Consider the following 27922-nt stretch of genomic DNA (forward strand, 5'->3'; position numbering starts at 1 on the left):
GCACCAAGATTTGCAGGGAAGGAGTCTAAATGGGAAAGCAGAAAATGACTCTTTAGTGACATGTTGCACTTCATGGTTTTGTATGCTTGAAGCACGTTGTCAACCAGCTGCACGTAGTTTGGTGCTCTGTAGTTGCCAGGAAATTTTTCAAAAACATCCTTGAATGCCTTCCATGAGATTTTTTCCAGTCCCACGAAGTTCTTCAAATTGCCTGTCATTGGTGACCTGTTTGATGTTTTTTACCAACAAAAATGCCTTCCTTAATCTTGTATCAGTTATTCTGACTTGAATTATGAATTGAAATAAAACATTTAACTGATTTTTAAAAAATGGTGCGTGATACGGAAATTCCACGGTGATTTTCATGATGAACAGCCCAAAATCCATAAGATATACCCAAATGCTTGTTGTCCAGCATTAGCAAAGTACATATATGAGTCACCCTGAGACTCATTTTCCTGCAGGCATGCTCTGCAATTCTATGGAATAGTAACTATAACAGGATCAACGAAAGATCAACAGGGTGCAAAAGACAACAAACTGTGCAAATGCAAATTTAAATATATAGCAATAAATAATGAGAACGTGATAAAGAGTCCTTAAAGTGAGATCATCAGTTGTGGGAACATCTCAATGGATGGGCAAGTGAGTGTTCAAGAGTCTGATGGCTGAGGGGTAGTAACTGTTCTTGGACCTGGTGTGCAAGTCCTGAGGCTCTTATACCTTCTACCTGATGGCAGCTGAGAGAAAAGGTCATGGCCTGGTTGCTGAAGATCTCTGATGATGGATACTCCTTTCCTATGACATACAGATGTGTTCAGTGGTTAGAAGGGCTTTAACTGTGATGCACTGGGCCAAATCTATTACCTTTGGTCGGATTTCCTGTTCAAGTGCACTAGTGTTTCCATACCAGGCTGTGATGCAGCCTTCAATATACTCTTCACTACACAGCTATAGAAGTTTGTCAAAGTTTTAGGTGTCATGCGAAATCTCCACAGGCTTGTAAAGAAGTAGGGACCCCTCTGTGCTTTCTTTGGTGACCGTAAGAAGCGCAGTGAGTTGCAGACATATCATGGAAACAAGCCTCCCCTCCATGAACTCCATGTTCTATGCTTCTCGCTACCTCAGGAAACGTAGTTGACATAATCAAAAACCCCACTCATCTTGGACATTCTCTCCCATTGGGCAGAAGGTACAAAAGCCTGAAAGCACCAACTAACAGGCTCAAGGACAACTTCTACCCCACTGTTATAAAATATTGACTGGACCTCCTGTATTACAAGGTGGAATCTTGGCCTCACAATCTACCTTGTTATGGTCTTGCACTTTACCATTTACCTGCATTGTAGCTTTTATGGTTCATTCTGCATTGCTATTTTCCTACCTTATTCTAGCACAATGCACCATGTAATGATTTTATCTGTGCAAACACAATGCTTTTCACTATACAGGTGATAATAATAAACTGATAACAAGTGAGATCAGTGATTCTAAGATTCAAAGTACATTTATTATCAAAGTATGTATTCAGTATAAACTCTGAGATTTGTCTTCCCACAGCCATGAAAGAAAGAAAAAAACATGTTTCCGAAACAAAACGTTCAAAGTAAAACATCAAATCTCTGACGTGCAAAAAAAATCACGCAAATGGTCAAAAAAAAGCAAAAAACACAGAATATTAGACATCAAATTGCAAATCATCCAACCAGTTCAATTCAATCTAACTCTGTGTCCTTTGTTACTTCAGGCTACAAAGCCAGTCCACCTCAGTCAAAATAGCAACAAAAGAGAGAAACAACCAGAAACCAGAAACATGGACTACAAAGTCCAATCCACGAACCGTCAATTAAATTTTGCCCCAAGAACTAGACACTGGCAGCATCGATCGAGAGGGAGAGTGAGAACGTTTGCATGCAGACACCTTCCTCCAGGAGTAGTGGATGAGAGGGAGAGAGGCCGTCACATGCAGACACAGGCAATAAAGTCTGCTCTTGCCAGCAACATCCATAATATTAACCACAGATTTTGTTTGCTGTGGGTCCTACCCTCTACTGGCATCAGGTAATTTAATAAACAAAATCAGAATCAGAACCAGGAGAAAGTCTGCAGACGCTGGAAATCCAGAGCAACGCACACAAAATCCTGGACGAGCTCAGCAGGCCGGGCAGCGTCTATGGAGAGGAATGATGCCAGCGACAGCTTCAGCTTCACTAGGGATGGAATTCCTAGAGGGCCAAAGGCGGCAGCAGAGAACATGGACGGGTCACGTGATAGTGGAGACCCGCCCCAGGATGATTGACGTTGGACACGACTAGACAGCGGACGAGCTGTTTGTCTAGGCGGCCAATGGAAGCGCGGTGGAGGCGGGCCCTCGATGGTAGTGGGGTGGACTGGCCTGGGACGTCCCGCTCCGCCCTGTCAGCTGTTGGCTTCGGGAGGAGGAGGGGTGCGGCGGTGGTCGCGGTGGAGAGGGGCTGGATCGCAGTTCGAGGGCGAGATGTTGTGATCGGGGGCGGCGGAGGCGGTGTCCCTGCAGTTCACTGAGCGGAGGAGCCTGGTGCCGGGGCTCTCGCCTCCCCGGGTTCAGGAGCCTATAGGCCCCGGTGCCGCCATGCAGCCACTGCAAAGCCAGGCCTGGGGCCGCCTCAGCCGTATCGACCGAGAGAGCGAGAGCCACATCCTGCTGGTGAACAGCGAGTGGACCATCGGCAGGAGGAAGGGTATGAGTGGGCCGCCGGGGGAGGGGCGGGAAACGTCCTGGGCACTGCGCCAGGGTGGGGAGTGAAGGGGAGGGGGGAGCTTCAGGGGACAAGGGGAAAGGAGGGGGAGGTCAAAGAGCTGCTGATGGTGGGGGTACGAGGAGGGGCTGATGGTCATTTATTTGGAGGTCATGGTAGTAAGGAGAGTGGTGGCACCACGAGGTTAAAGAACAGCTACTCCCCCTCAACCCATCAGGCTCTTGATCAAAAGGGGATGACTACACTCGTTTGCCTATCCATTGAAATGTTCCCAAACCCAATGATGTCACTTTAAGGACTCTTTTATCTCATGTTCTCGATATTTATTGCTATTTATTTATATTTGCATTTGCACAGATAGTTGTCTTCTGCACTATAGTAGATCTTTCATTGATCCTGTTGTAGTTACTATATTCTATGTATGTTCTATAGAGTTGCTGAATCTGCCTGCAGGAAAGTGGATCTCAGGGTTGTATGTATTTGATAATTGGTAAGTTGATTGGGAAGGTGCATTGGAGTGTTTGGACCAAGAGGAATCGCTTTGTGGGTTGGGTGGATTGTGTGCTAAGCAGGTTGAGGGGCGGGGGCATCAAAACTGTAGTTCCTGCAATCCGCATTAGAGAGAAATGCTTGGATTACCTAGCCAGTCGAGCATCTTCCATGGAAAGGAAATCAGTTTGGTCCTGAAGAAGGGTCTTGGCCCAAAGCACCAACTGTCTATTCCTCTCCATAGATACTGCCTGACCAGCTGAGTTCCTCCAGCATTTTGTGAATGTTTTAGGTCGATGACCCTTTAGAAGTAGGCAGTATTGGTTGGTGTGGCTGAGCTTTGGTATGTAGGATGGAAGGGTTACTGGATTTCAGGTTTGCTCACTCCTGTCTGTATAGTCAATGCTTTTACAAGCTATTATGGAGGGTACAGTGTGCATAAAGCTATTACAGCATCAGAGACCCAGGTTCAATTCCTGCTGCTGCCTGTAAGGAGTTTGTACGTTCTCCCTGTGATCGCATGGGTTTCCTCCCACAGTCCAAAGATGTACCGGTTAATGGATTAGTTCGTCACATAGTCCAAAGATGAACCGGTTAATGGATTAATTGGTCACATGAGTGTAAATGGCGGTGTAGGCCCATTGGGCTGGAAGGGATTGTCACTGTGCTGTATCTTTATAAAATATATATTACTTGAGAAATCCTCCAAAAGGAGAAGAATTCTTCAGTGTTGTAGGGATTCTATTTTCTTAAGTTATTTTCAATTAAATGTTACTTTTCAGAATCAGGATTGATGTTGCCAGCATATGTTATGAAATTTGTTGTCTTAGTGGTAGCAGTACGATGCGATACATAAAAATAGCGAAAAGAAACTGAATTGCAGTAAGTATATGTATATAGTTGCAAGAAAATGTTAACCCTTTGCAATTACCTGGTTTTCTGCATTGATTACTCATAAAATTTGGTCTGATCTTCATCGACGTCACAATAATAGACAAACAAAATCTACCTGAACTAAAAACGACAGACAGTTGTACTTTCCACGTCTTCATTAAACACATTGTTTAATCATTCACAGTCTATATTAAAAAAAATTATGTAAACCTTGGGATAATGCCTTCTGCAAAAGCTATTTGGAGTTGGATGTTCCAATCAATGAGATGTGATTGGAGGTGGGGGTTGTAGAGGTGCCCTGCTCTATAAAAAAGATACACAAAGTCAGGTTACTGACAGAGCTTGCTCTTCTCAAGAAAGATCTGTGTATATGCACTGTGTTCAATCAAAACAACTTTCAGAGGACCTTAGAAGAATTCTAGAGATGCATGAAGCTGGAAAACGCTACAGAAGCATTTCTGAAGACCTGAGTGTTCATCAGTCCACAGTAAAAGAAATTGTCTACAAATGGAGGAAATTCAGTACTGTTACTACTTTCCAAGAGCACAGTGTGCAACGCTGAAGGTGAAAAATAACCCATGGGTAACAACAGAAGGCCTGCGGAAATATCTAGAACTTGCTAAAGTAGAAAAACACTGAGCAAGAATGGTGTTCATGGAAGGACACCAGAGGAAACCACTGATCTTAAAAAAAAACATTGCTGCACATCTCGAGTTTGCAAGAGACCACCTAGATGTTCCACAACACTTCTGGGACAATGTTCTGTGGACAGATGAGACAAAAGTTGGACTTTCTGGCAGAAAAGCACACCATGTGTTTGGAGGAACCAAACCTCATCCCGACTGAGGTATGGTGGAAGGAGCATCATGGTTTGAACTGCTTTGCTGCCTCAGGGCCTGGACGGCTGCAGTCGTTGAGGAGCAATGAATTGAAAATTGTATCCAAACATTTTACTGGAGAATGTCAGGGTAGCGGTCTGTCACCTGAAGCTTAGTAGAAGTTAGATGATGCAACAAGACAGTGATCCAAAACATCAACAATAGAATCATTTAAAAATTCATTCATGTTTTGGAATGGCCATGTTAGAGTCCAGACTGTAACCCAATTGAGATGCTGTAGCGTGACCTGAAGAGGGCTGTTCGTGCAAAGTATCCCAGAAATATTGAACTGAAACAATTTTTTATGGAGGAATGGTTGAAAATTCCTCCTCTCAATTGTTCAAGTCTGATCAGCAGCTACAGGAGACATTCGATGGAGATTATTACTGCTAAAGGACGTTCTACTGGTTATTAAATACAAGGATTCGCATACTTTTTTCAGCCCGGACTGTGAATAACTAAACAATGTATTCAATAAAGTCATGAAAAGTGCAATTGTTAGTGTATTGAGTTTCAGCAGATTATGTTTGTTATTATTGTGACTTGGATGAAGATCAGACCACATTTTAAGAGTGAGTAATGCAGAAAACCAGGTAATTGCAAAGGGTTCATAATTTTTTTCCTTGCAACTGTATGTTAAATAAGTACTGGAAACATAGAAATAAAATAAAAAATAGTGAGGTAATGTTCATGGGTTCCGTGTCCATTCTGAAATCTGATGGCAGAGGAGACAAAACTGTTCCTGAATTATTAAGTTTGTACCTTGGGTTTCAGTATCTCCTTCCTAATGGTGGCAATGGGGGAAAAAGGCCATGGCCTGGGTGATGGTCCTTACTGATGGATTCCAGCTTCCTTGAAGATGTTCTGGATACTACGGAGGCTGGTGCCCATGATGGAGCTGACTAAGTTTCCAACTCTCTGCAGCTTGCTTTGATCCCGTGCAGTAGCATCCCCAACCCATATCAGACGTTGATGCGGCCAGTTAGAATGCTCTCCACAGTACATCTGTAGAAAGTTGTGAGTGTCTTTGACACACCAGATCTCCTTGAACTCCTAATGAAATACATCTGCTGTCTTTGTAACTGCATTGGTATGTTGGGTCTGTAACAGAATTATTACAGCGTGACGGCTATTCAGACCATTGAATTTGTACTAACTTTGCACAGTGAGTTCCACTCCCATCCTCTTTTCCATTGCTCACTTAACCAGTTCTTTTGACTTGTACAGTTGAATCTGTTGCCAGTGACATCCCTAGTGCTGCATTGCAGTCCATCACAGGTAAAGCCCTCTCCACCATTGATTTCTGTCGTAATTTTATGTATTGTACTGTACTGCTGCAAAAAAAAACAAACAAATTTCATGACGTGAGTAATGATGAAGCTGATTCTGGTGTGGATCTCTATTGTGGACTGAGTGGGAAGGGTGATGGAGAGGGGACGGAGCAGAAAGCACCAGAGACGCATTCTCTAATGATTCAATTGTTTGGAATTAAATGACCTTGCCCGGTGTCTCCGGAGCCTGTGCCACCCCTCGTCCCTGGCATTCCTCTTCCACCTGTCCCACACCCTTCCTGTAGTGCTCCACCCTCGACATTGACAAATACAGTACTGTGCAAAAGTCTTAGGCATCCTCGCTCTATATATGTATGTTTTTATATATTATAAGACTTTTGCATAGTACTATATTTGTACAGTTTGTCTTTTGCACATTCATTTGCCCATATTTGTGCATGTTTTCATTGATTCTATTGTGTTTCTTTGTATTTACTGTGAATGCCGCAAGAAAATGAATTTCAGGGTAGCGATTGGTGACGTGTATGTACTGTAACAAATTTACTTTGAATTTTTGAGCCCTAGCTACTTAGCAGATCAGTCCTCTGAACCTTTTCTATCCACATACGTGTCCAAGTGCCTTTAAATTGTGACGTTTAAGAGACCCTTAGTAGGCACATATATGAAAAAATAATTAAAGTACCTTATTATCATAGTATGTATACAGAATACAGTTTAGTAGCCTAAATGCCTCAATTGGAGAGAAGCAATGGGGTCGATTGTGGGCTCATGCCCTGTTTCCAGGCCACACACCCTTCTTCAAGCCTCAGCATAGTCCCTCAGAGACAGCAAAGAGCCAGATTGCTCAGTTGGTCCAAAAAACACTGTCAAAATGTAAATCACAGGCTCCAATTGCACACAGCTTAGTAGTGGATTCACATTTGAAAAAAGAAAAGTTCAAAGTATGTATACATCAAACAACCTTGAGATTTATCTCCTTACAAGCAGTCACAAAAGAAAGAAACACAAGAAAACCCATTTAAAAAAAACATCAAATACCCAATGCACAGAGAGAAAAAAAACAAATTATGGAAATAATAAAAGCAGGAAAATAGCGTTTAGAACTGAAGTCCATGAAAGAGTCTGTCCACAGTCCCACAGTTCAGTGCAGAGCTAAGCAGACATTGTGGAGCAGTGAGCTGAAACAGCCCATCCTTTTCAATCTGGATGGGTGCTTAAATCGTCATACAAACATTGGACACGAGGAAATCTGCAGATGCTGGAAATTCAAGCAACACACACAAAAAATGCTGGCGAACGCAACAGGCCAGGCAGCATCTATAGGAAGAGGTACAGTCAATGTCGACTGTACCTCTTCCTATAGATGCTGCGTTCACCAGCATTTTTTGTGTGTGTTGCTATACAGACATTGGGATCAGTTGCTTCGATACGCTGTGGGGCCTGGACCCGCTGTCTTGACCGGGCCTGTACCTGACCACTCCAATTCAGAAGTAAAAGAAGTAGTTTTGTGAACTGTCTGCAGGCTATCGCCATTAGTAAGTATTTAAGTTTCTTTTGTTCTAATTTTGCTGCTCTTGAAGGAGGAAATGAATTGTTTTCCACACTGCTGGTGTACAAATTTCCTTTTCAATGCCTCTTAAGTTGTCAGGTTTAGCTTATTGAGTAATTCCCTCTCCTTTGTCAGAACATGTTGTGAATCCCACTCGAGGTTCAAGCACGCAATCTAAGCTGACACTGTCATGGTGGTGCGAAGAGAGGTTCCCCCAGTGGGGAATGCCATCATCCAGGTGAGATGTTGCACAAGTGACCTGTTCTCCCAGATGGGTATGAAAGACTCCATGGCACCTTTTCAATTAAGAATGGTGGATGTACCCTGTGCCATCAACCGATATCTTTTTTTTTAAAAAAAATGTTTTGTTCATGATGAATTATCAGAAGCTTGCAGCTGCAATTTCCACATCATGTTTGTGAATAAAACATTTGGAGCATAATGCAGTGAAATGCATGACTGAAAGACCTGTTCTAATGCATTTCTTATTGCTGATACGATCTCTTGGCCTCTTGCAACTAATCTTGTCAGAGTTCTGCAGTTAGACACAATAAGTATTAACAACCTATTCAACCTTGTAAAGTTCAAATAATGAGCAAAAAAAAACAAATCATGCAAACAAAAAAAAACAAGCAAAAAAACACCGAATATAAAACATGACAGAAAGTTATTGAAAAAATCCAGGCATACTCAGTTCAATCTAGTGCTGTCGTTTGTTATCTGCAGTTCGCAGAACCAGTCCCAATCAAAATAGCGTCAAAAAAAGGAGCAGCCAGAAACACTCACAACGTGAACCAGAGTCCAATTCACAGACCGCGTCAATTAAACTTTGCCCAAGGCCCAGGACTTCAGCAGCATCGGTGGGGGGGGGGGGTGCGGAGGAGGGGGAGAGAGAGAAGTTTGTACTCAAGCAGCTTCATCCAGGACCAGTGGGCGAGAGGGAGACCAGTCACACGGATAGATGGCGATGAATGCCTGCCTTCCACTGTCATATTCATTGATTTCAATCTTCCTCAGTGTTTTAATCAGTGAGATCCACAAGAAATGGAATTGATGGTGGGCTCGCAGCCTCTCCATGTTTCATGTCCTCCAGGCCATTAAGTTTGCTCAAAACCTCACTGAACTTCCTCGGAGCACCAAATTGCTCATTCAGCCCAAAAACACCACCCTATACAGACTGGAAATTCATCTTCTTGCTGGCAGCCACAAAAAAGAAATACAATAAAATCCATAAAAAACAATATATGTCAAAGACTGCCATGCATATTTGAGGTCTAGATCAGAGCCTGATTCTTTCTGAAGAAAGATGAGTTGGTACAATGGAGTGGATGTTAATGGACTGGCCACTAGACTTCTGGGTAATTGATCCAGTTTGAATTTAACTAGCAGTTGGTGAATTTAAATACCACAATTTCTTTTTTTATCATTAAATTATGGAATCTGAAACTTTTCAATTGATTTCATGTTGGCATTCATTTTGAGGGGACTAGAATATGAAAGCAAGGATGCAATGTCAAGGCTTTATAAGGCAGTGGTGAGGCCTCACTTGGAGTATTGTGGGCAGTTTTGGGCTCCCTATCTAGGAAAGGATATGATGACATTGGAGAGGGGTCAGAGGAGGTTCATGAGAATGATCCTGGGAATGAAAGAGTTATTATATTGGGTGGCAGGGTGGACATGTGTCTCTACCAAAGGAGGTGTAAGGCACTCCTTTCTGCCGCAACCTGCAGGTCGCCCTTGGACAAGGTGTAACACCTGCTTAGCCCCTGCTCAGGGTCAGGTGAAATCATGGGAGCAGGGGGTGGATGGTCGTTTGAGCAGCTGGTGCACATTGCAAGCCCTGGTTATGTGACTACTGACACCAGGCAGACAATCTCTGAAGAGGATTGAAAATGGCTTGGGTCACCTATCTCCTAAAAACACTGCCCAGTAGAAGGCAATGGCAAACTATGTCTGCAGAAAAATTTGCCAAAGATCATCATGGTCAAAGACCATGGTTGCCAATGTAACATGACATGGCACATGATGATTATATGAGGAGTGATTGGCTCTGGTCCTGTACTCTCTGGAATTCAGAAAATGAGGGTATTTCATTGAAACCTATTGGATGTTGAAAGGCCTCGATAGAGTGGATGTGGAGAGGATGTTTCTTACGATGGGGGAACCTAGGATCTGGGAGGACACAGTCTCAGAATAAAGTAACGTCCATTTACATAGAACGGAGAATAAAAGGAATTTCTTTAGCCAAAGAATGAATCTGTGGAATTTGCCGCCACATTTGTCTGTAGAGGCCAAATCATTGGGTATACTTAAGGCAGAGGTTTTGTAGATTCTTGATGGCCAGGGCATGAAGGGTTACGGGGAAAAGGCAGGAGACCAGGGCTGGGAGAGAAATGGGGCAACCATGATGAAATGACAGAGCAGAATGTGATGGGTCAATTGGCCTAATTTTGCCCCTGCATATGGTTTTTATATCATTCAGGAAAGAAAATACGTCATCCTTATCCAGTGTTACTCCAGACTCTTTGACATGGCTGATTCAAAACTGCTTTGTCAGTTCAAGCCTAATCAGTGATGAGCTATGTGCTATGCACAAAATGCTGGAGGAACTCAGCACATCAGACAGCATCTATGGAAAAGAGTTAACAGTCGGTGTTTCAGGCCGAGACCCTTCATCAGGTCTGGGTGAAGGGTCTCAGCCCGAAATGTTGACTATTTACTTTTTTCCATAGATGCTGTCTGGCCTACCAAGTTCCTCCAGCATTTTGTGTGTATTGCTTTGTATTTCCAGCATCTTCATATTTTCTCTTGTTTATGAATTATGTTCGCAATGTGCTTTGAGTAAATCAATCAAAGCAGAAAATAGCCACATTTGAAACATCAGGTGCCATTTTCAATGTGGTGAGGTAGGAAGTGCTTACCATGGTGATCTTGGCCAGATAGTGGTTTTGATAATGTTGACTAAAGGGAAGTGTTAGCCAGTTCACCAGAGATTTCTTGCCTACATGCCAAAATCATACCATAGTATCTGAGAGCCCAAATCTGGACTTGATTTATAGTCTTAGCCCAAAAATGAATCAGAATCCAGTTTAATCGCTGGCATATATCATAAGATTGTTTTGCAGCAATAATACAGTGCAATATATGATTTTTGAAAAATATGAACTACAATAAATATGTCCATTATTTGGGACACAGCAGGACCAGTAAATTTTGACCCAATTAAACAGCCCTAATAAACCAAAGTTTCATGGAAATAGTTAAAAATGTATAAAAAAGACAAACATTCTAACTGAGTAACAAATGTATTTAAATGAAATGCAGAACAAATTAGAAAATGTCCATTCTACTGCGGTACAGGTTTCCCCCGCTACCCGAAGGTAGCGCGTTCCTATGAAACGGTTCGTAAGCCGGAATGTCGTAAAGTGAATAAGCAATTACCATTTATTAATATGGGAAAAATTTTTGAGCGTTCCCAGACCCAAAAAATAGCCTACAAAATCATGCCAAATAACACATTAAAACCTAAAGTAACAGTAACATATAGTAAAAGCGGGAATGATATGATGAATACGCAGCCTATATAAAGTAGAAATACTTTTCTGCAGCACTGTCTAGCGCAGTGAAAATCCCACAGCAGCACTCTCGGCAGAAACACTCTCTCCAGTAACCTTTAAGCTATGAAGCTGCCCAATCACACCAAATAATACATAAAAATACACAGCCTATATGAAGTAGAAATAATGTATATACAGTGTAGTTTCACTTACTGGAATCGGGAAGACTCCAATAAATTGCAGTTTCGTCACAGTTAAACACTTGCTTATATGAATAACCACCTTCTGTAATTATTTTCTTCAGTTCTGCTGGGAATTTTTCGGCAGCTTCAGTATCTTTGTACACCCATCAATCCACTCAAGCAATAGGCTTTCCATTTTATCCATTATTGGCTGCTGACTAAGAGAGACCACTTTGCTACAAGCAGAACCAACAGTAACATCGGCAGCTTTCAAAATTCTTTCTCTCTGTGTATAAGTAATGCGAATGGTGGAAGCAGGCTAGTTCAACGCGCGGACAATGTCCTTACTTCGTTCACCACGATCGAAACGCTTAATTATGTCTTGTTTTTCGCTAAGTGTAGCACCCTTACGAGCTCTTTTAGGCTTTTCCGATACCATAGAACTCACTTTGCTAACGGATGCACAAAATAAATTGAGATAAAGCATGTGTTTAAGCAATGACGGCTGGAATGTAGTTCCAGGGGAGGAGCTTGGCTGTTCAGGCGCATGCTGCCTTTTTTCATGACAGTGAAAACACCTTCTGTTAGCGAAAACAGGTAACTATTGTAGGTCTTTTGTAACAGCAAGGTGTCGTAAATCGAACGTTCGTAAAACGGGGGCCACCTCTACTATAAAACTTAGTTCCTAATAGTTATCGAAGGAATTAATCTAGTATACACTTTTGTTCTTTTGATTGACTATAAATGAACAAATTCTAGTGCAGATAATGGACTGCCTTCAAACAATGCTTTTGGTGATTGCATCCTCCAAATCTTTGTAACATTCAAGATGATTGCTGATACCTTCAGATTTTTGTGGTTCCTAACTTGGAAGTAGTGAAATTGTTTCATTTTCACTAATGGCCGTTTCTGGCATCTCCAAGCCTGAATACTTGAAACTGCAGAGAGCAAAACAGTTTGAATTGTCTTATGGCTTATTTGTCACCAACTATCAGTGACAAAAATCTCTGCTTTTTGAACACACACACAAGTAAGTTGTCAAGCTGGATCGACCCAATGCAAGGGCGCAAGTACCATGAACACAATAAAACAAGCAATACTTTATCAAACTTTACTCTTTGTTCGTAGCATGCTATGGGGGAAGTTACAGACTGATCTCTCAAAGAGCCAGTCTGGACACTACCCTCCCCCGAGTCACAATTCTTCACAGTTTATAACATTGATCATCACGTACGCAGGAAATCTTACAATTACGCGAGTTAAGACAGTTTTAGAATAGTTTCAATCATATGCTAATATACTATTAGATGTAAAATCATCATTGGTTAGTTATAATTATTTTCTGCCAAAGCTAGCCTGAATAGAACATCAGTTCCTTATGTTGAAACCTTCCCCTTTCTCTCGAATGTTCTGTCCCCTACACTATCCTTCCCATATTTAGTTATACCTTGAGATGCTTTTGTATGACCAGATAATTCCTTATTTGAACTTTGATTTAGCATTTTCAGAGAACAATGTCTAGTACATCACCTGTTGCTGGGTAGGGTTTCTTTCTGACTTGCCCAGCGACAGTAACGTATAAGGTACTCATAAGGTAGTTGATCATTAGCTAATCATTGTTCTTAGTCTATACCCATATTTACCTATCCCTCTACTCTATCAAAGTGACCCTATTTAACAACTCAAACACGAGGAATTCTGCAGATGCTGGAAATTCAAGCACCGCATATCAAAGTTGCTGGTGAACGCAGCAGGCCAGGCAGCATCTCTAGGAAGAGGTGCAGTCGATGTCCCTCCCCCTCCTGTCTTCTCCTATCATTTTGGATCTCCCCCTCCCACTTTCAAATCTCTTACTAGCTCTTCCTTCAGTTAGTCCTGATGAAGGGTCTTGGCCTGAAACGTCGACTGTACCTCTTCCTAGAGATGCTGCCTGGCCTGCTGCGTTCACCAGCAACTTTGATGTGTGGTGCTATTTAACAACTGTTCGCTCCAAGCTCAGTATAATATCTAACAGTCACAGGACAGGCACGTGATGATACTAATTAGAAGCTATTCGGCAATAGTCTCCTGTCCCAATTAAGTGGCATAGTGTCCTAAATAACTGAAGTGACTCCTGGCTACTTTCTCGATTTGGTCTTTAAGAGTTGTCCCAAATAAGCAACTGTCCCAATTAACCAAAATTCTCTATATAAAAAAAAATTAAAATTAAATGAGAAAATGTTAATAAAATTAAGTAACAAGTTTTTTTTAAAAAGTGAAATGGTGTATATGGATTCATTGCTGGTTCAGAAATCTGGTGGAATGGATGAAGCTGTTTCCAAAACAGTGAGTGTGTCTTCTGTACCTCGATGGTAGCAATGAGAAGAGGGCATGTCTGGAGTCAAGGGGCTCCTTAATGATAGATGCCATCTTTTTGAGGCATCACCGTTTGAAGATGTCCTCAATGCTGGGGAGGGTTGTGCCCAAGATGGGGCTGGCTGGCTTTTTCCCATCCTGTGCATAGGCCTCTTCATGCCAGACAGTGACACAACCAGTTGGAATGCTCTCCCTGGTATACGTAGAAATTTGCACCACACTCCCCCATGGTGGGATGATTATTAAAACATTTTTTGGGTGAGATGAGATTACTCATTTTGAGTCTTGTAAGATTATTTTGTGCTGTATGTAACTTCCATATGTGGTCATTCCCATTTCCTTGTTTCTAAGTTCCTCTTTATTCATGATTCTGAAAGCTGCTGTGTCCCCTCCCCTGAACTTATGAACAATTTATTTTCTTCTCTGCTTCTGATCAATGTATTCATCCTAGAATTATGTCTCTGCATGTTCAGCCAAATTAGGTATAGCATTTTGGTGTTATTTGTTAGAAAATAGCAAAAGCCATTGATTCAAAGTCTCCCCTGTGGGTCCGTTGGGGTCCTATACTGTGTCTGGGCTCCCAGTGCGGCATCCTGTATATCAGTGAGACCTGACGTAGATTGGGAGACCCTTCACCAACACTTACATTCTGTCCACCCGAAGAAGCAGGATCTCCCAGTAGCCACCCATTTTAATTCCATTTCCCATTCCCATTCCGATATGTCAATCCATTGCCTCCTTTACTGTCGCGGTGAGGCCACACTCGGGTTGGAGGAATAGCATCTTGTATTCTGTCTGGGCAAAAAGCCTCCAGTCTATGGCATGAACATTGATGTTTTAAACTTTTGGTAATGCCCTCCCACTTTCACCATATCCCATCCCCTTTTCCTTGTTTCACCTTATCTCCTTGCCTGTCCATCATCTCCCCTGGTGCTCCTCCCTCTTTTTTTTTCTCCATGGCCTTCTGCCCTGTCCTATCAGACTCCCCTTTCTCCATCCCTGTATCTCTTTCACCAATCAGCTTCCTAGCTCTGTACTTCATCCCTCCCCCTCCTGGTGTCACCCCTCACCTTGTGTTTCTCTCTCCCCTCCCCCTACTCCTCATCTTTTTTCCCTCCAGTCCTGCTGAAGGGTTTTGGCCTGAAGTGGCGTCTGTACATTTTTCCATACATGCTGCCTGGCCTGCTGAGTTCCTCCAGCATTTTGTGTGTGTTGGTTCAAAGTGTAATATGGCTTGTTGTGAAATTTGATTCAAGCTTTGTCGTAACTCTGCCATGGATGCTCCCAAGCCCAGTTGTGAACGAAGTAGTTGAGAATGGGGCTAGCAACCCCATCCCGTAAAAACCCAGAGATACAGAAAAAGATCTTTGTCGAGAACAGGGATTCACAATCTTTTTTATGTCATGGGCCAATACCATTTAGCTAGTGGCCCATGGATGCCATGTTGGGATCCCTGTCCAGATGGGCTACACCTGGGTTCAACTTGAAAGACTGGCCCAGGACGGAGGACTCTGTCAAGCTGCTGTCAGTGACCTGTGCCCCAGTGGGGGGAATGGGCTTAAGAAGTAGTAGTCCTGTAGGAGACAGACTAGTGCTAGGCAAAAGCTTTTAATTTTAAATTAATTTTAATTATTCTGTGGTCTTTTGCAGAAGGGTATGTACTTCCTTTGCTGTGTTTGGCCTACATGTTGGTTTTCATTCTGATCCTGCTTTAACTCCATCTCCAACAGGGGCTCCCAAACACTTTTTATACCCATTAACTGAGGACCCCAGGTAGGGGACTCCTGATCTACAAGTTTGCAGATGATACTACTTTTGTGGGTCACATCTCGGGTAATGACGAGTTGAAATGCAAGGAGTTCAAGAGCTTGGCAGCATGATGTCATAACAACAGCCTTTCCCTCAATGTCAGCAAAGTAAAAGTTCCTAGAAGTAAATATTGCCAAAGGCCTGGCCCTAGCATATAGACACTGTGGCCAGAAAACCTCACCAAAGCCTCTACTTCCTTGGGAGGCTAAAAAAGATTTGGAATGTTCCTGTCAACCCTCACCATATTTTATGAATGCACCATTGGAAGTATTCTATCTGGACGGATCATGGCTTGGTATGGCAGCAGCTCTGTCTGTGATCGCAAGAAATTGTAGGGAGTTGTGGACTCAGCTCGACATATCGTAGAAACCAGGTGCCTCTCTGTCATGGATGCTGCCTACACTGCTCGCTGCCTCAGTAAAGCATTTGTCATCACAGGGCCATCCACCCCAGATATAAGACCATTGGACATAGGAGTACGATTAGGCCATTCGGGCCATTAAGTGCTCTGCCATTCTGTCAGGGCTGGTTTATTATCCTTCTCAGTTCTATTTCCTGCCTTCTCCATGTGACCTTTGACACCCTGACTAATCAAGAACCTACCAACCTCCGTGGTTACTTGACCTTCACAGCTGTCTGGTCAATGAATTCCACAGGTTCACTACCTTCTGGCTAAAGAAATCCCTCCTCATCTCTGTTCTGAAGGAATGTCCTTCAATTCTGAACCTATGAAGGGCGCAGATTTCCTTTTGCTGAGAACGTTGGAGAACCAAATGGATTTTTAATTTTAACGTGGTAGTTTCATGGCACTACTGAGACTAATTTTAACTCCATATTTACTGCTTGACTGTATAATCATTAGCTGTTGTAATAGGATACAAATCCATGTCTAGTTTTCAAATCTAGTTGCCAGTGCAGTCATTTAGACTCTCATAGTCAAGCCCTTTTCCATCTACAAATTTTCTCTCTCATTTGGGATTGACGGACTTGGAGAAATTATTGCAAACTTCAGGTATTAACATAGCAGACAAACATTTGTTGATAATTATTTTACAAGTAAGAGCACTTAATGAATTGCAGCATTTGTGGCTGTCCCAAATGAATTTATTTTACGCAGAACATAGATCAGTACAGTCCCTTTAGCCCGTGACGTTGTGCCGGCCTTTAACCTACTCCAAGATCAATCTAACATTTTCCTCCCACATAGCCATCCACTTTTCTTTCATCCATGTACGTATCTGAGTTTTGAAGGGCTGTGTTTTATTCATTGTCTGTGGATATTGCTGGAAACACCAGCACTTTTTGGCAATCTCTACCTGCCTTTGAACCAAAAGGGCTTGTGGGGCTGCCTAAGAGCATTTCAGACTTAAATTCTTGTGGGTCTAATGTTACATGCAAGCCAAACCAGATAAGTTCAGTGGGTTTCCTTTCCACAGATTTTAATAATTGTAGTTTTATAGAAGTCCAATTGTTCAGGATTTTTTTTAGTCTAAACTTAAGCAGTCATGGTGAGATTTGAGCTCTCATCTTTGAATTATTCATTTGAGCGCTAAATGTTACTTAGGCACTACACTGTTGTCTCCTGTCAGAAACTTTCTTGCACTGAATTCTGCAGTTGAACAAAAATGTTGGGCTAAATTTATGTGACCCAACTCTGTGATCTTCCCAGCTGCCAAGATTAACAAGATGTAGAACAAAATCTTGGGATACTTGCTATTACAAAGCTATTCAAGTGTAAAATGTATATTCTATTCATAACTCTTCATATCACCTTTTCCATAGAATGTGTATAAATAGAATACTCTGTGAGTAACTTATCCATTCAGTGAGTATGGATTCTAATGCAAATTTCTACGCAGAGGAGTGCCAAGGTGGGGGGGGGGGGGGTTGTTGTGGGTGCAGACACACTCAGCCCTGAGACACCAGGCAAGCTCTATTGATCATTACAGAATGTCTCTCTGGTGCTTCCCGCTCCCTCCCCTCTCCCTTCCCCTTTTCCCAACCATGATTCCCCTCTCCCTGCCCCCTTTCCCACTCACAGTCCACAGTAGAGACCCATATCAGATTCAGGTTTATCATCACTCACATAAGTCATAAAACTTGCATTTTTGCAGCAGGAGTACTGTGCAATACATAAAATTACTGTGTGTTCCCTCTTTGTCTGCATTAGTTTCCTCACACATTCCAAAGACTTGGGTTAGTAGATCGGGGGCTTTCTATGTTGGTGCTCAAGTACAGCAACACTTGCCAGCTGCCCCCGGTATGCACTTGGATTGTGTTGGTCATTGACACAAACAACACATCTCACTCAATGCTTCAATGTTTTGATGTACATGTAACAAAGTGAATCTTTTTCCTTAAAACCATCCTGTTCTATAATGGGTTTGTAAGGTGTGGAGGTGTGTTTGGTTACAGCTAGGGCTGAAATAGTGAAGCTGTGGAATTGCTCAGGTAGACATGATGTTTGGAAGTTGGGAACTGCCTATTTTGTTTAATTGGAGGAGGAAATTAATTTGTTCCCAGTGGGATGGAATTTCCAACTTTCTTGAGGGGGGGAGCTGTTTGTTTTGTTTGACAGATGCTGAAATTTTCATCCTCACTGATTGCTCTAGATGACTGATCCACTGCGAATACGAGAGTTTGAACTGTGCGCCAGCATCGTTCTTCAGATGCTCGATTTGATCCCTCAAAGGTCCTTGCTTCCTGCTAAAAGTTCAGACCTACAGTGGCATGCAAAAGTTTGGGCACCCCTGGTCAAAATTTCCGTTACTGTGAATAGCTAAGCAAGTAAAAGATTAACTGATTTTCAAAAGGCATAAAGTTAAAGATGACACATTTCTTTAATATTTTAAGCAAGAAAACCTTTTTATTTCTATCTTTTACGGTTTCAAAATAACAAAAAAGGAAAAGGGCTTGAAGCAAAAGTTTGGGCACCCTGCATCGTCAGTACTTAGTAACACCCCCTTTGGCAAGTATCACAGCTTGTAAACACTTTTTGTAGCCAGCTAAGAGTCTTTCAATTCTTGTTTGGGGGATTTTCACCCATTATTCTTTGCAAAAGGCTTCTAGTTCTGTGAGATTCTTGGGCCATCTTGCAAGCACTGCTCTTTTGAGGTCTATCCACAGATTCTCGATGATGTTTAGGTCGGGGGACTGTGAGGGCCATGGCAAAACATACAGCTTGCGCCTCTTGAGGTAGTCCATTGTGGATTTTGAGGTGTGTTTAGGTTCATTATCCTGTTGTAGAAGCCATCCTCTTTTCATCTTTGTCTTTTTTAAAGACAGTGTGATGTTTGCTTCCAGAATTTGCTGGTATTTAATTGAATTCATTCTTCCCTCTATCAGTAACTGTTCCCCGTGCCACTGACTACAACACAAGCCCAAAGCATGATCGATTCTTAACAGTTGGAGAGGTGTTCTTTTCATGAAATCTTTCACCCTTTTTTCTCCAAACATACTTTTGCTCATTGCAGCCAAAAAGTTCTATTCAAAAGGTTCAAAGGAACATGTAAACAAGCCTGATGCATTTTGGAAACAAGTCCTGTGGACTGATGAAGTTAAGATAGAACTTTTTGACCGCAATGAGCAAAGGTATGTTTGGAGAAAAAAGGGTGCAGAACTTCATGACAAGATCCCCTCTCCAACTGTTAAGAACGGAGGTGGATCGATCATGCTTTGGGCTTGTGTTGCAGCCAGTGGCACGGGAAACATTTACTGGTAGAGGGAAGAATGATTTCAATTAAACACCAACAAATTCTGGAAGCAAACATCACACCATCTGTAAAAAAGCTGAAGAGGATGGGTCCTACAACAGGATAATGATTCTAAACACACCTCAAAATCCACAATGGACTACCTCAAGAGGTACAAGCTGAAGGTTTTGCCATGGCCCTCTCAGTCCCCTGACCGAAACATCATCGAGAATCTGTGGATAGACCTCAAAAGAGCAGTGCATGCAAGACGGCCCAAGAATCTCACAGAACTAGAAGCCTTTTGCAAGGAAGAATGGGCAAAAATCCCCCAAACAAGAATTGAAAGGCTCTTAGCTGGCTACAGAAAGTGTTTACAAGCTGTGATACTTGCCAAAGGGGGTGTTACTAAGTACTGACCGTGCAGGGTGCCCAAACTTTTGCTTTGGGCCCTTTTCCTTTTTTGTTATTTTGAAACTGTAAAAGATGGAAATAAAAAAAAGTTTTCTTGCTTAAAATAGTAAAGAAATGTGTCACCTTTAATTTTATGCCTTTTGGAAATCAGTTCTTCTTTTACTCTCTTAGCTATTCACTGTAACAGAAATTTTGACCGGGGTGCCCAAACTTTCGCATGCCACTGTATAATGAGTTAACGTATAGCTGGGAAAGTGATGACACTCCTCCTGTTAGACTGTTAGAGGAAACTCGAGGTAATATTTGCATATCTATGCACTTGTAATGCTACTGTGGCATTGTAATTTCCTTTGGAATCAATAAAGCATCTATCTGTCTATCTTCCCAGACTGCTGTATAATGGACTGCTCTTTTAAAGGACACTTTTGTGACTTTTCCACTCTTACAAGCCTGTTGTAAATGAAGTCTTTGTGCAGAATCACTCAGGTGTCAGCCTCCAGATTTTGTGGAAACCAGTCATTAAAGTTAATGGAGTGCATCTCCTCTCCCTGGGGAGGTGTTTGCACTGTGCTATTTATTCTACAATTGCCCAACTAATGTCCCCAGAGAGATTTGAGGGACTTGCAATACAGGATATTTCCTGAATACACAATGCCAAGATTGTTCAGTCCTTTTCACTGTAATATGAATGAGCACTTATTAAGAGATTTTTTCCAACTATTATTCATCTCCATTCCTTGTGAGAGATTGAACTTTGTTGCTTGTCTTATGGGAACCTGTTAAAGAAAACTGGTGTTTGTTTCGCACCCTTTCAAGCTTTGTGTGGTCCAGTGAATGAACTGACATCCTGACTGCTCTGATCTTGGCCTGAACTCCGTTTTCTTGTCTGTTGACTATAACTGTTACTGTATAATGGGGGGGGGGGGGGGGAGTGAAATCTTTCAATACTGAATGTTTAATGATGCTGCTTCCTACAGATCTCTGTAGAGAAATTTGAAAGAAAATAATTCCTCGAAGATTCAAAGTACATTTATTATCAATGTATGCAGTATACAAATTTGAAGTTTGTCTTTCCACACACTGCCCCAAAACAAAGAAAACCATGGAAGTGATTCAAAGAAAAGCAACATTCAATGCATGAAAAAAAGAACAATTGAGAAAAAAACGAGCAAAATGCACAACCATTTTTGTGAATCTCCTGTGAACCCTCTTCAATGTCAGCACACCCTTTCTTAAATAAGGAGCCAAAAACTGCTCAGAATACTCCAAGCATAGCCTCACCATTTGTTATTTCATAAATTCTGTCATTGAACCATTAATCGGATTTGGGTTTACTCCCAAAGCCTTCCCTGTGAGTGTGTATAGCAGCAAAGCAGCTGAGGTTTGAGATTGGAGTTACGTGAGCTGCCAAGCCCCATCATGGCTGACAAGCCCCATCTACCTGAAGCAACTGGTCTTGAGGCACCAGTAACCACGTTTTCCCCTTTTCCTGTCAGTAGAAATGGCTCCACTGGGCTTAGTAGCTAAGCCACATATGAAGACCAGGAGCTGGACTTGGTTGTCAGAGGCTAATTGAGATGCATGCCATTGGAAGCATTTAATAGTAGTGGGAGTTTATCCCTATTGTCACCCACGACTGTAATAACCTTGTGTTTTAATAAAATCACAGTTATAAGTGAAATTGGTAAAATTTGGATTTGATAGGGAAAATGTCCACTTTTCTTTCCCGAGTTGTAGCCCTGTGAGGAAGTGCAGTCTCAGTGGTGAGGAGCTAGTCTCCAGCTATTTGATTTAAGCCACTAATGGGGAATTCAATACAAGTCCTGGCTAAAAGAAAGTTTAACCTTGTTTCTCCCCGTGCAGCCATCCCCTTCTGCACATGCATTCATTACCTTAATAGATGGCTCTTTGAGTAGAGTCTTACTTGGGGTCAGACAATGTATTTCAAAGAAGTGTTTTAACTAATTGGCCCCAGAAAGCATATTAGCTAAGTGATAAAATAAATGGAGCTTTTGTCAAAAATCATTGACTCTAACTTGTGTCTCTTGTTATTTTTAGGTTGTGATTTATCATTTCCTGGCAATAAGCTTGTCTCAGGAGACCACTGTAAAATAATTCGTGAGCATACTGGGCAGGTGTGGTTAGAAGACACAAGGTAAGAAGTAATGTTAATTTTCTGACTAGCTCTTTCTCCTTCTTTCTCCAAACTGGGGGGGGGGGACTATTGCCATTAGTAAGTTCTAAACACTCACCAGTAGCCAGCAACAGTCCAGGCAGCATCTATGGGAAAGAGTAAATGGTAAAAGTTTCAGGCCAAGACCCTTCTTTAGGACGAAGATGAAAGGTCTCAGCCCAAAATGTCAACTGTTTCCATAGATATTGCCTGGCCTGCTAAGTTCTTCCAGCATTGTGTGTGTGTGTGTGTGTGTGTGTGTTGGTATGGATTTCCAGCATCTGCATGTCATGTTTATGACCTTCAACGATGATGCCTCAAGAAGGTGGCATCTATCATTAAGGGTCCTCATCAACCTGTTCTCGTTGCTACTGTCACGCAGAAGGGACAGGAGCCTGAAAAGAGACACTCTTTTTCAGGAACAGCTTCTTTCCCACCGCCGTCAGCTTTCTGAATGGTCCATGAACACTACCTCACAAAATCCTCCAGCATTTTGTGTTGCTCACTATTTTACATTCTTTTTGCCCTACTTTTAAAAAAAAAAAAAAAAAAAAAAAAATTTTGTCCTGCTGCCACAAGACAACAAATTTCACAACTTGCATCATAATAACTTGCAGGCAGGCCTATTAGTCATTGATTTGGCTCTTTTGAGACTGCTCTTTTATTGTAATTGCAGCATTTTGCCAGTAGGTGGCTGCAGACCTCCTATAGCTGATAACTTCACAGACCTATATGGCTGAAAATCTCAACTGTTCTGCTTGGAGGAGAGTGCGATACCCAACCAGGTTGCATTTATTCTCATGTATACAGTTAGGTAGCTTCCAACCTGATGGCATGAACATTGAATCAACAGTCCTAAAACTTTTACCATTTACTCTTTCCCATAGATGCTGCCTGGACTGTTGATTCCTTCTGCTAATTTTTTTCCCTCCCCCTTTCTTCTATTCTCCATTCTGGCCTCTTACCTCTTCTCACCTGCCTATCACCACCTTCCCTTTTCATTTATTGAGCTACAGTATGGAATCGGCCCTTTGAGCCACACCGCTCAGCACTCCCTGACTCAATCCTAGCTTAATCACAGGACAATTTACAATGACCAATTAACCTACCTATTGGTATGTCTTTGGACTGTGGGAGGAAACCCACGCAGTCACAGAGAGAATCTACAAATTCCTTACAGGCAGAGGCAAGAATTGAACTTGGGTCACTGATACTGTAAAGTGTGCTAACCATGGTGCCACCATGCTTTCTCCCATGGTCCCCTCTACTATCAAATTCCTCCTTCTCTAGCCCTTTTCCTTTTCCACCTATCACCTCCCAGCCTCTTATTTCACCCCCCTCTCCCCACCCACCTGGCTTCACCTAGCTTGCCTCCTTCCGCTCGCCCCCACCCCCCACTCCATCTTTTTATTCTGGGCATCTTCCCTCTTCCTTTCCAGTCCTGTTAAGGGTCTCGCCCCAAAGCGTTCAGTATTTATTCATTTCTATAGATGCTGTCTGACCTGAGTTTCTCCAGCATTTTGTGTGTGTTGTTCACAGTTTTAAATATATTCGTTCTTCTGAGTACTTTGTGGTAACAAATAGATGTGTTACATAGCAGCTTCAGAATGAAATGGCCTGAGGCTTTTCTTGGGTTTGTTAGCAAATAAAAATATAAATGTCTGGCTGTTAGTGTTTTTAACCAAAAAGGAAGGTTTTGAGCTGCATTTTAGAGGAGGTGGTGGGTGGATTCTGGACCTTAAGGCAAGATGGAGTGGTTAAATTTGGGGATGTTAAATGCCCAGAAGTGGAAATGCACAACGACTTTGACTTTGGGGCTGGAAATTTGTGAACCCAACTAGGATTGCATTCTGTATATCATCCATTCTCAGGCCGATGAAGTCCCCTTCTCCAGCCTGATCTGTTTTGCTTAACGATGAAACTTTATTATTAGTTTTCTCTAATGCTAAATATCTTCCTAAATGGTTAAACCCTTGGAAAAATTCACAGCCAAATTCCTTTTTCAAGTTTGAATGTGTTTTTAAAAAAACTAGTACTAATAATTTTGCTATTTGCTCAAAGCTGCCTTTCCAGGAGCTAATACATTCCTGGCTAGAGCAACACACACAGAATGCAGGAGGAAATCAGCAGGTCAGGCAGCATCCATGGAAATGAGTAAATAGTCAACGCATCAGGTCCTGCTGCCTAACCTGCTGAGCTCCTCCAGCATTTTGTGTGTGTTGCTCTGGATTTCCAGCATCTGCATAATCTCTTGTGTTCCTGTGCCTAGGTTGTTTATATGCCATTAACAATGAAACAACATCAGTCCTGCAGCAAGGCACAAGCAATAGCCAATTGAGCCGCTCAAAATTCAAAGTTCAAAGTAAATTTATTATCAAAGTGCGTATGTCACCATATTCAACCCTGGATTAATTTTCTTGTGGGCATACTCAATGAATCTATAGAATAATAACCATAACAGAATCAATGAAAGATCGCCCAACTAGGGCATTCAGCTAGAGCGCAGAAGACAACAAACTGTGCAAATAAAAAATAATAAACACTGAACATGAGATGACGATAACTTGAAAGTGAATCCGTAGGTTGTGGGAACATTTCAATGAAGGGGCAAGTGAAGTTGGGGGAAGTTACCTCCTTTTGTTCAAGAGCCTGATGGTTGAGGGATACTAACTGTTCCTAACCCTGCTGGTGTGGGTCCTGAGGCTCCTGTACCACCACCTTGATGACAGCAGCAGGAAGAGAGTATGGCCTGGATAGTGCGGTACCCTGACGATGGGTGCTGCTTTCCTGTGACAGCATTTCATGCAGATGTGCTCAATGGTTGTGAGAGCTTCACCCACCATGGACTAAGCTGCATCCACTACTCTTTGTAGTGTTTTCCGTTCAAGGACATTGGTGTTTCCATACCAGGCTGTGATGCAGTCATTTGGTGTACTCTCCACCATACATCTCTAGAAGCTTGTTAAAGTTTCAGATGTCATGTTGAATTTCAGCAAACTCCTAAGGAAGTAGAGCTGCTGCTGGTTTTTCCTTTGACCCTAATGCGACCAGGACAGATCCTCTGAAATAACACCACCTAGGAATTTAAAGTTGATAACCCTCTACACCTCTGATCCACCAAAGAGGACTGGCTCTTGAATCTCCTGAAGTCAATAATCAGCTCCTTAGTTTTACTGACATTGAGTAAGAAGTCTCCTAAATGCTGATTCATCACCACCTTTGGTTCAACCCATGACAGTGCTATCATCAGTAAGCTTGAATATAGCATTGGAGCTGTACTAAGTCACGCAGTCAGTCATAAGTATAAAGCGAGTAGAGCAGGGCACTAAGCACACAACCTTGTGGTGCACCTGTGCTGATGGAAATTGTGGAGGAGATGTTAGTAATTCAAACTGACTGGGATCTGCAAGTGAGGAAATCGAGGATCCAATTGCACAAGGCGGTATTGAGGCCAAGATCTTGGAGCTTATTGATGGTGTTCTGGTTGCTGTTGAGGATGCAAGGCAATAAAATTTTGCATTATACTTGAGTTTTTACTCTAATTGGTCCCCTTTAATAATCTAAATGCCTTAAACTTTGGAGTGTTTCATTTTCAGTTGGTACTTCTGGGGAATCATTAGTTTGCCTCCAGTGATTGTTTATACAGGCTAACGTGTTCTTGTCGCTTCGATTTTGCAGTACCAATGGAACAGTCATCAACAAATCCAAAGTGGTGAAGAAACAGACCTATCCATTGCAAAATGGAGATGCAATTTACGTTGTCTACAGGAAAAATGAGCCAGATCAGAGTAAGGATATTGCTCAGAAAAGTACTGCATGTACTTGATAATCTATTGTTTTTGGTTCCTGTCGTAAATCAGTAAATAAGAGATTAGCTTTACTTGACTATTTGTTACACGTACATACATAGATGCCTAAGACTTTTGCATAATACTGTACTTGTCAATGTGGAGCAGAAAGCGAGTTTGTAAATCTGGCAGGAGCAAAGGCTGTTGGGAATAGCGAGGTTTGAGCACCGCGGTAAGGGTGTGTGGGGCAGGTGGCAGGGGAGTGCTGTGGCGGGTGGTGGCGCGGGTGCAGATACACCCAGCCCTGAGACACCGGGAAGAGTCATTTGATTCCAAACAATTGTTTATTGATCACTACAGAATGTCTCTCTGTTTCCTGCTCCCTCCCTTCTTGCTTCCCTTTTTCCCAACCATGATTTCCCCTCTCCCTGGCCCCTTCCCACTCTCAGACAACAGCAGAGACCCATGAAATTTGTTTATTTTTGTGGACAGTTGCTACAGTACTGTGCAAAATTCTTGGGCACCTTAGCTATATATATGCCGAAGAGTTCTGCATGGTACTGTACAGTGAAGTGCATTGTTTGCGACAATGGCCAACACAGTCTGAGGATGAGCAGGGGACAGCCTGCAAGTGTCACCACGTTTTTTGTGACAACGTAGCTCACACACCATTTACTGACCCGTACATGGTTAGATTTGGGAGTAAACCCACTTGTTTATAGGGAGAACATACAAACTCCTTATAGACTGGTGGGAATTGAAAAGTGTTACACTAACTGCCGCACTACTGTGCTGTGGTAGGATTGGGTCAAACTGGATATGTACAAATGCTGAGCAGTGGGAAGCTGATCCTTGCTTTTGTTAACTTCTCAGCGTGTCACTTCCGGTTGTGCTAGACCTGGAGTGTTGTGTACATTTTTATCTAGCCTGTTAGAAGAAAGATGCAAAGAAGCTTGCTGTTATTTGGGTTGTCTCTTCCTCCCTTGATGGTGCCAGAGTGTTGAGTCTTGGACGAGGTTTAATTGACACGGTTTGTGGTTTGGGCTCTAGTTCATGTTCTGTGTTTCTAGTTTCTGGTCGTTCCTTTTTTCTTGTTGCTATTTTGGGTGATTTTGAAATGGGATGGTCTGCGGATAATGAATGCTGAACTGAATGTGGCTGGACTCTTCAACTTTTATGTTTTATTCTGTGTTTCTCACTCACTTTTTTTGTTGCTGTTTGCACAGTCTGTGTTTGTTTTTGCACGTGGAGGGGGTGTTGATGTTTTTCTTTGAACGGATTCCATGGATTTCTCCGTTTCGTGGCTGTCTGGGGAAGAGAAATCTCAGGGTTGTGTACTGCAATACCTACTTTAATAATGAACTATATTTTGAATCTTTGAGATTTATGAGAACATTGTGAGGACTCCAGCCTGAGTTGTTGGAAGAGGTTGGAGGGGCTAGGACTTTTATTCTTTGGAGTGTTGGAGACTGAGGGTGACTTTAAAGGTATATAAAATCATGAGAAGCACAGATGGGGGTGAAGGCACAATCCTCTTCCCAAGGCAACTGAAACAGAATTCTCAGTATTCTGTGTATTTTTTTTATTTGTACAATTTGTCTTTTGCACATTGTTTGTCAGTCGTTTATGTATGGTTTTTCATAGATTCTATTGTATTTTATTTTCCCGTAAATACCTATAAGTAAATGAATCTCAGGTTAGTATATGGTCATGAATGAACTTTTTTACAAGATGGGTGACCCCAGCCATTATCAATACTCTTCAAAGTTTGTCTTCCTGGCATCAGTGGTTGTATAATGAGGGCTTGTTATTATGCATGGTGATACGTTGTTCCTATGGCTTCACGAGACCCCAATCAGGGATGGGAAGCTAAGCAGGTGCTACACCTTTCTCAAGGGTGACTTGCAGGTTACTGGAGGAAAGGAGTGCTCTACACATCTGGTAGAGGCGTATCTTGACCTGTTTCCCCTGGTACTTTATTTGAATAAACTCTCCACAGCAATTTGGGGGCAGATTCTGAAGTGAACTGAAAGAGCTGCTGTTAAATTTTGTGTATACTTTTTGCTCATTGGTGTTATATTTTGTAGTGAAAGAAAACATTTTTTCTGTTTGTAT

The 27922-nt window shown here is 42.2% G+C and overlaps 1 protein-coding gene across 1 annotated transcript in view; it reads left to right on the forward strand.

Annotated features, from left to right (window-relative positions):
* Window positions 1-2396: 2396 nt before the first annotated feature.
* Window positions 2397-27922, forward strand: part of chfr (checkpoint with forkhead and ring finger domains, E3 ubiquitin protein ligase) — a 75840-nt gene continuing 50314 nt past the window's right edge. The window contains exons 1-3 of the mRNA XM_072240830.1: window positions 2397-2720; window positions 21905-22001; window positions 25698-25807. Of these exons, the coding sequence (XP_072096931.1) occupies window positions 2612-2720; window positions 21905-22001; window positions 25698-25807 (316 nt within the window). The 5' untranslated portion in view covers window positions 2397-2611. The remainder of the gene's footprint in view (window positions 2721-21904; window positions 22002-25697; window positions 25808-27922) is intronic.

The sequence above is a fragment of the Mobula birostris genome, chromosome 22 (assembly GCF_030028105.1).
Source record: "Mobula birostris isolate sMobBir1 chromosome 22, sMobBir1.hap1, whole genome shotgun sequence".
NCBI classification, from domain to species: domain Eukaryota; kingdom Metazoa; phylum Chordata; class Chondrichthyes; order Myliobatiformes; family Myliobatidae; genus Mobula; species Mobula birostris.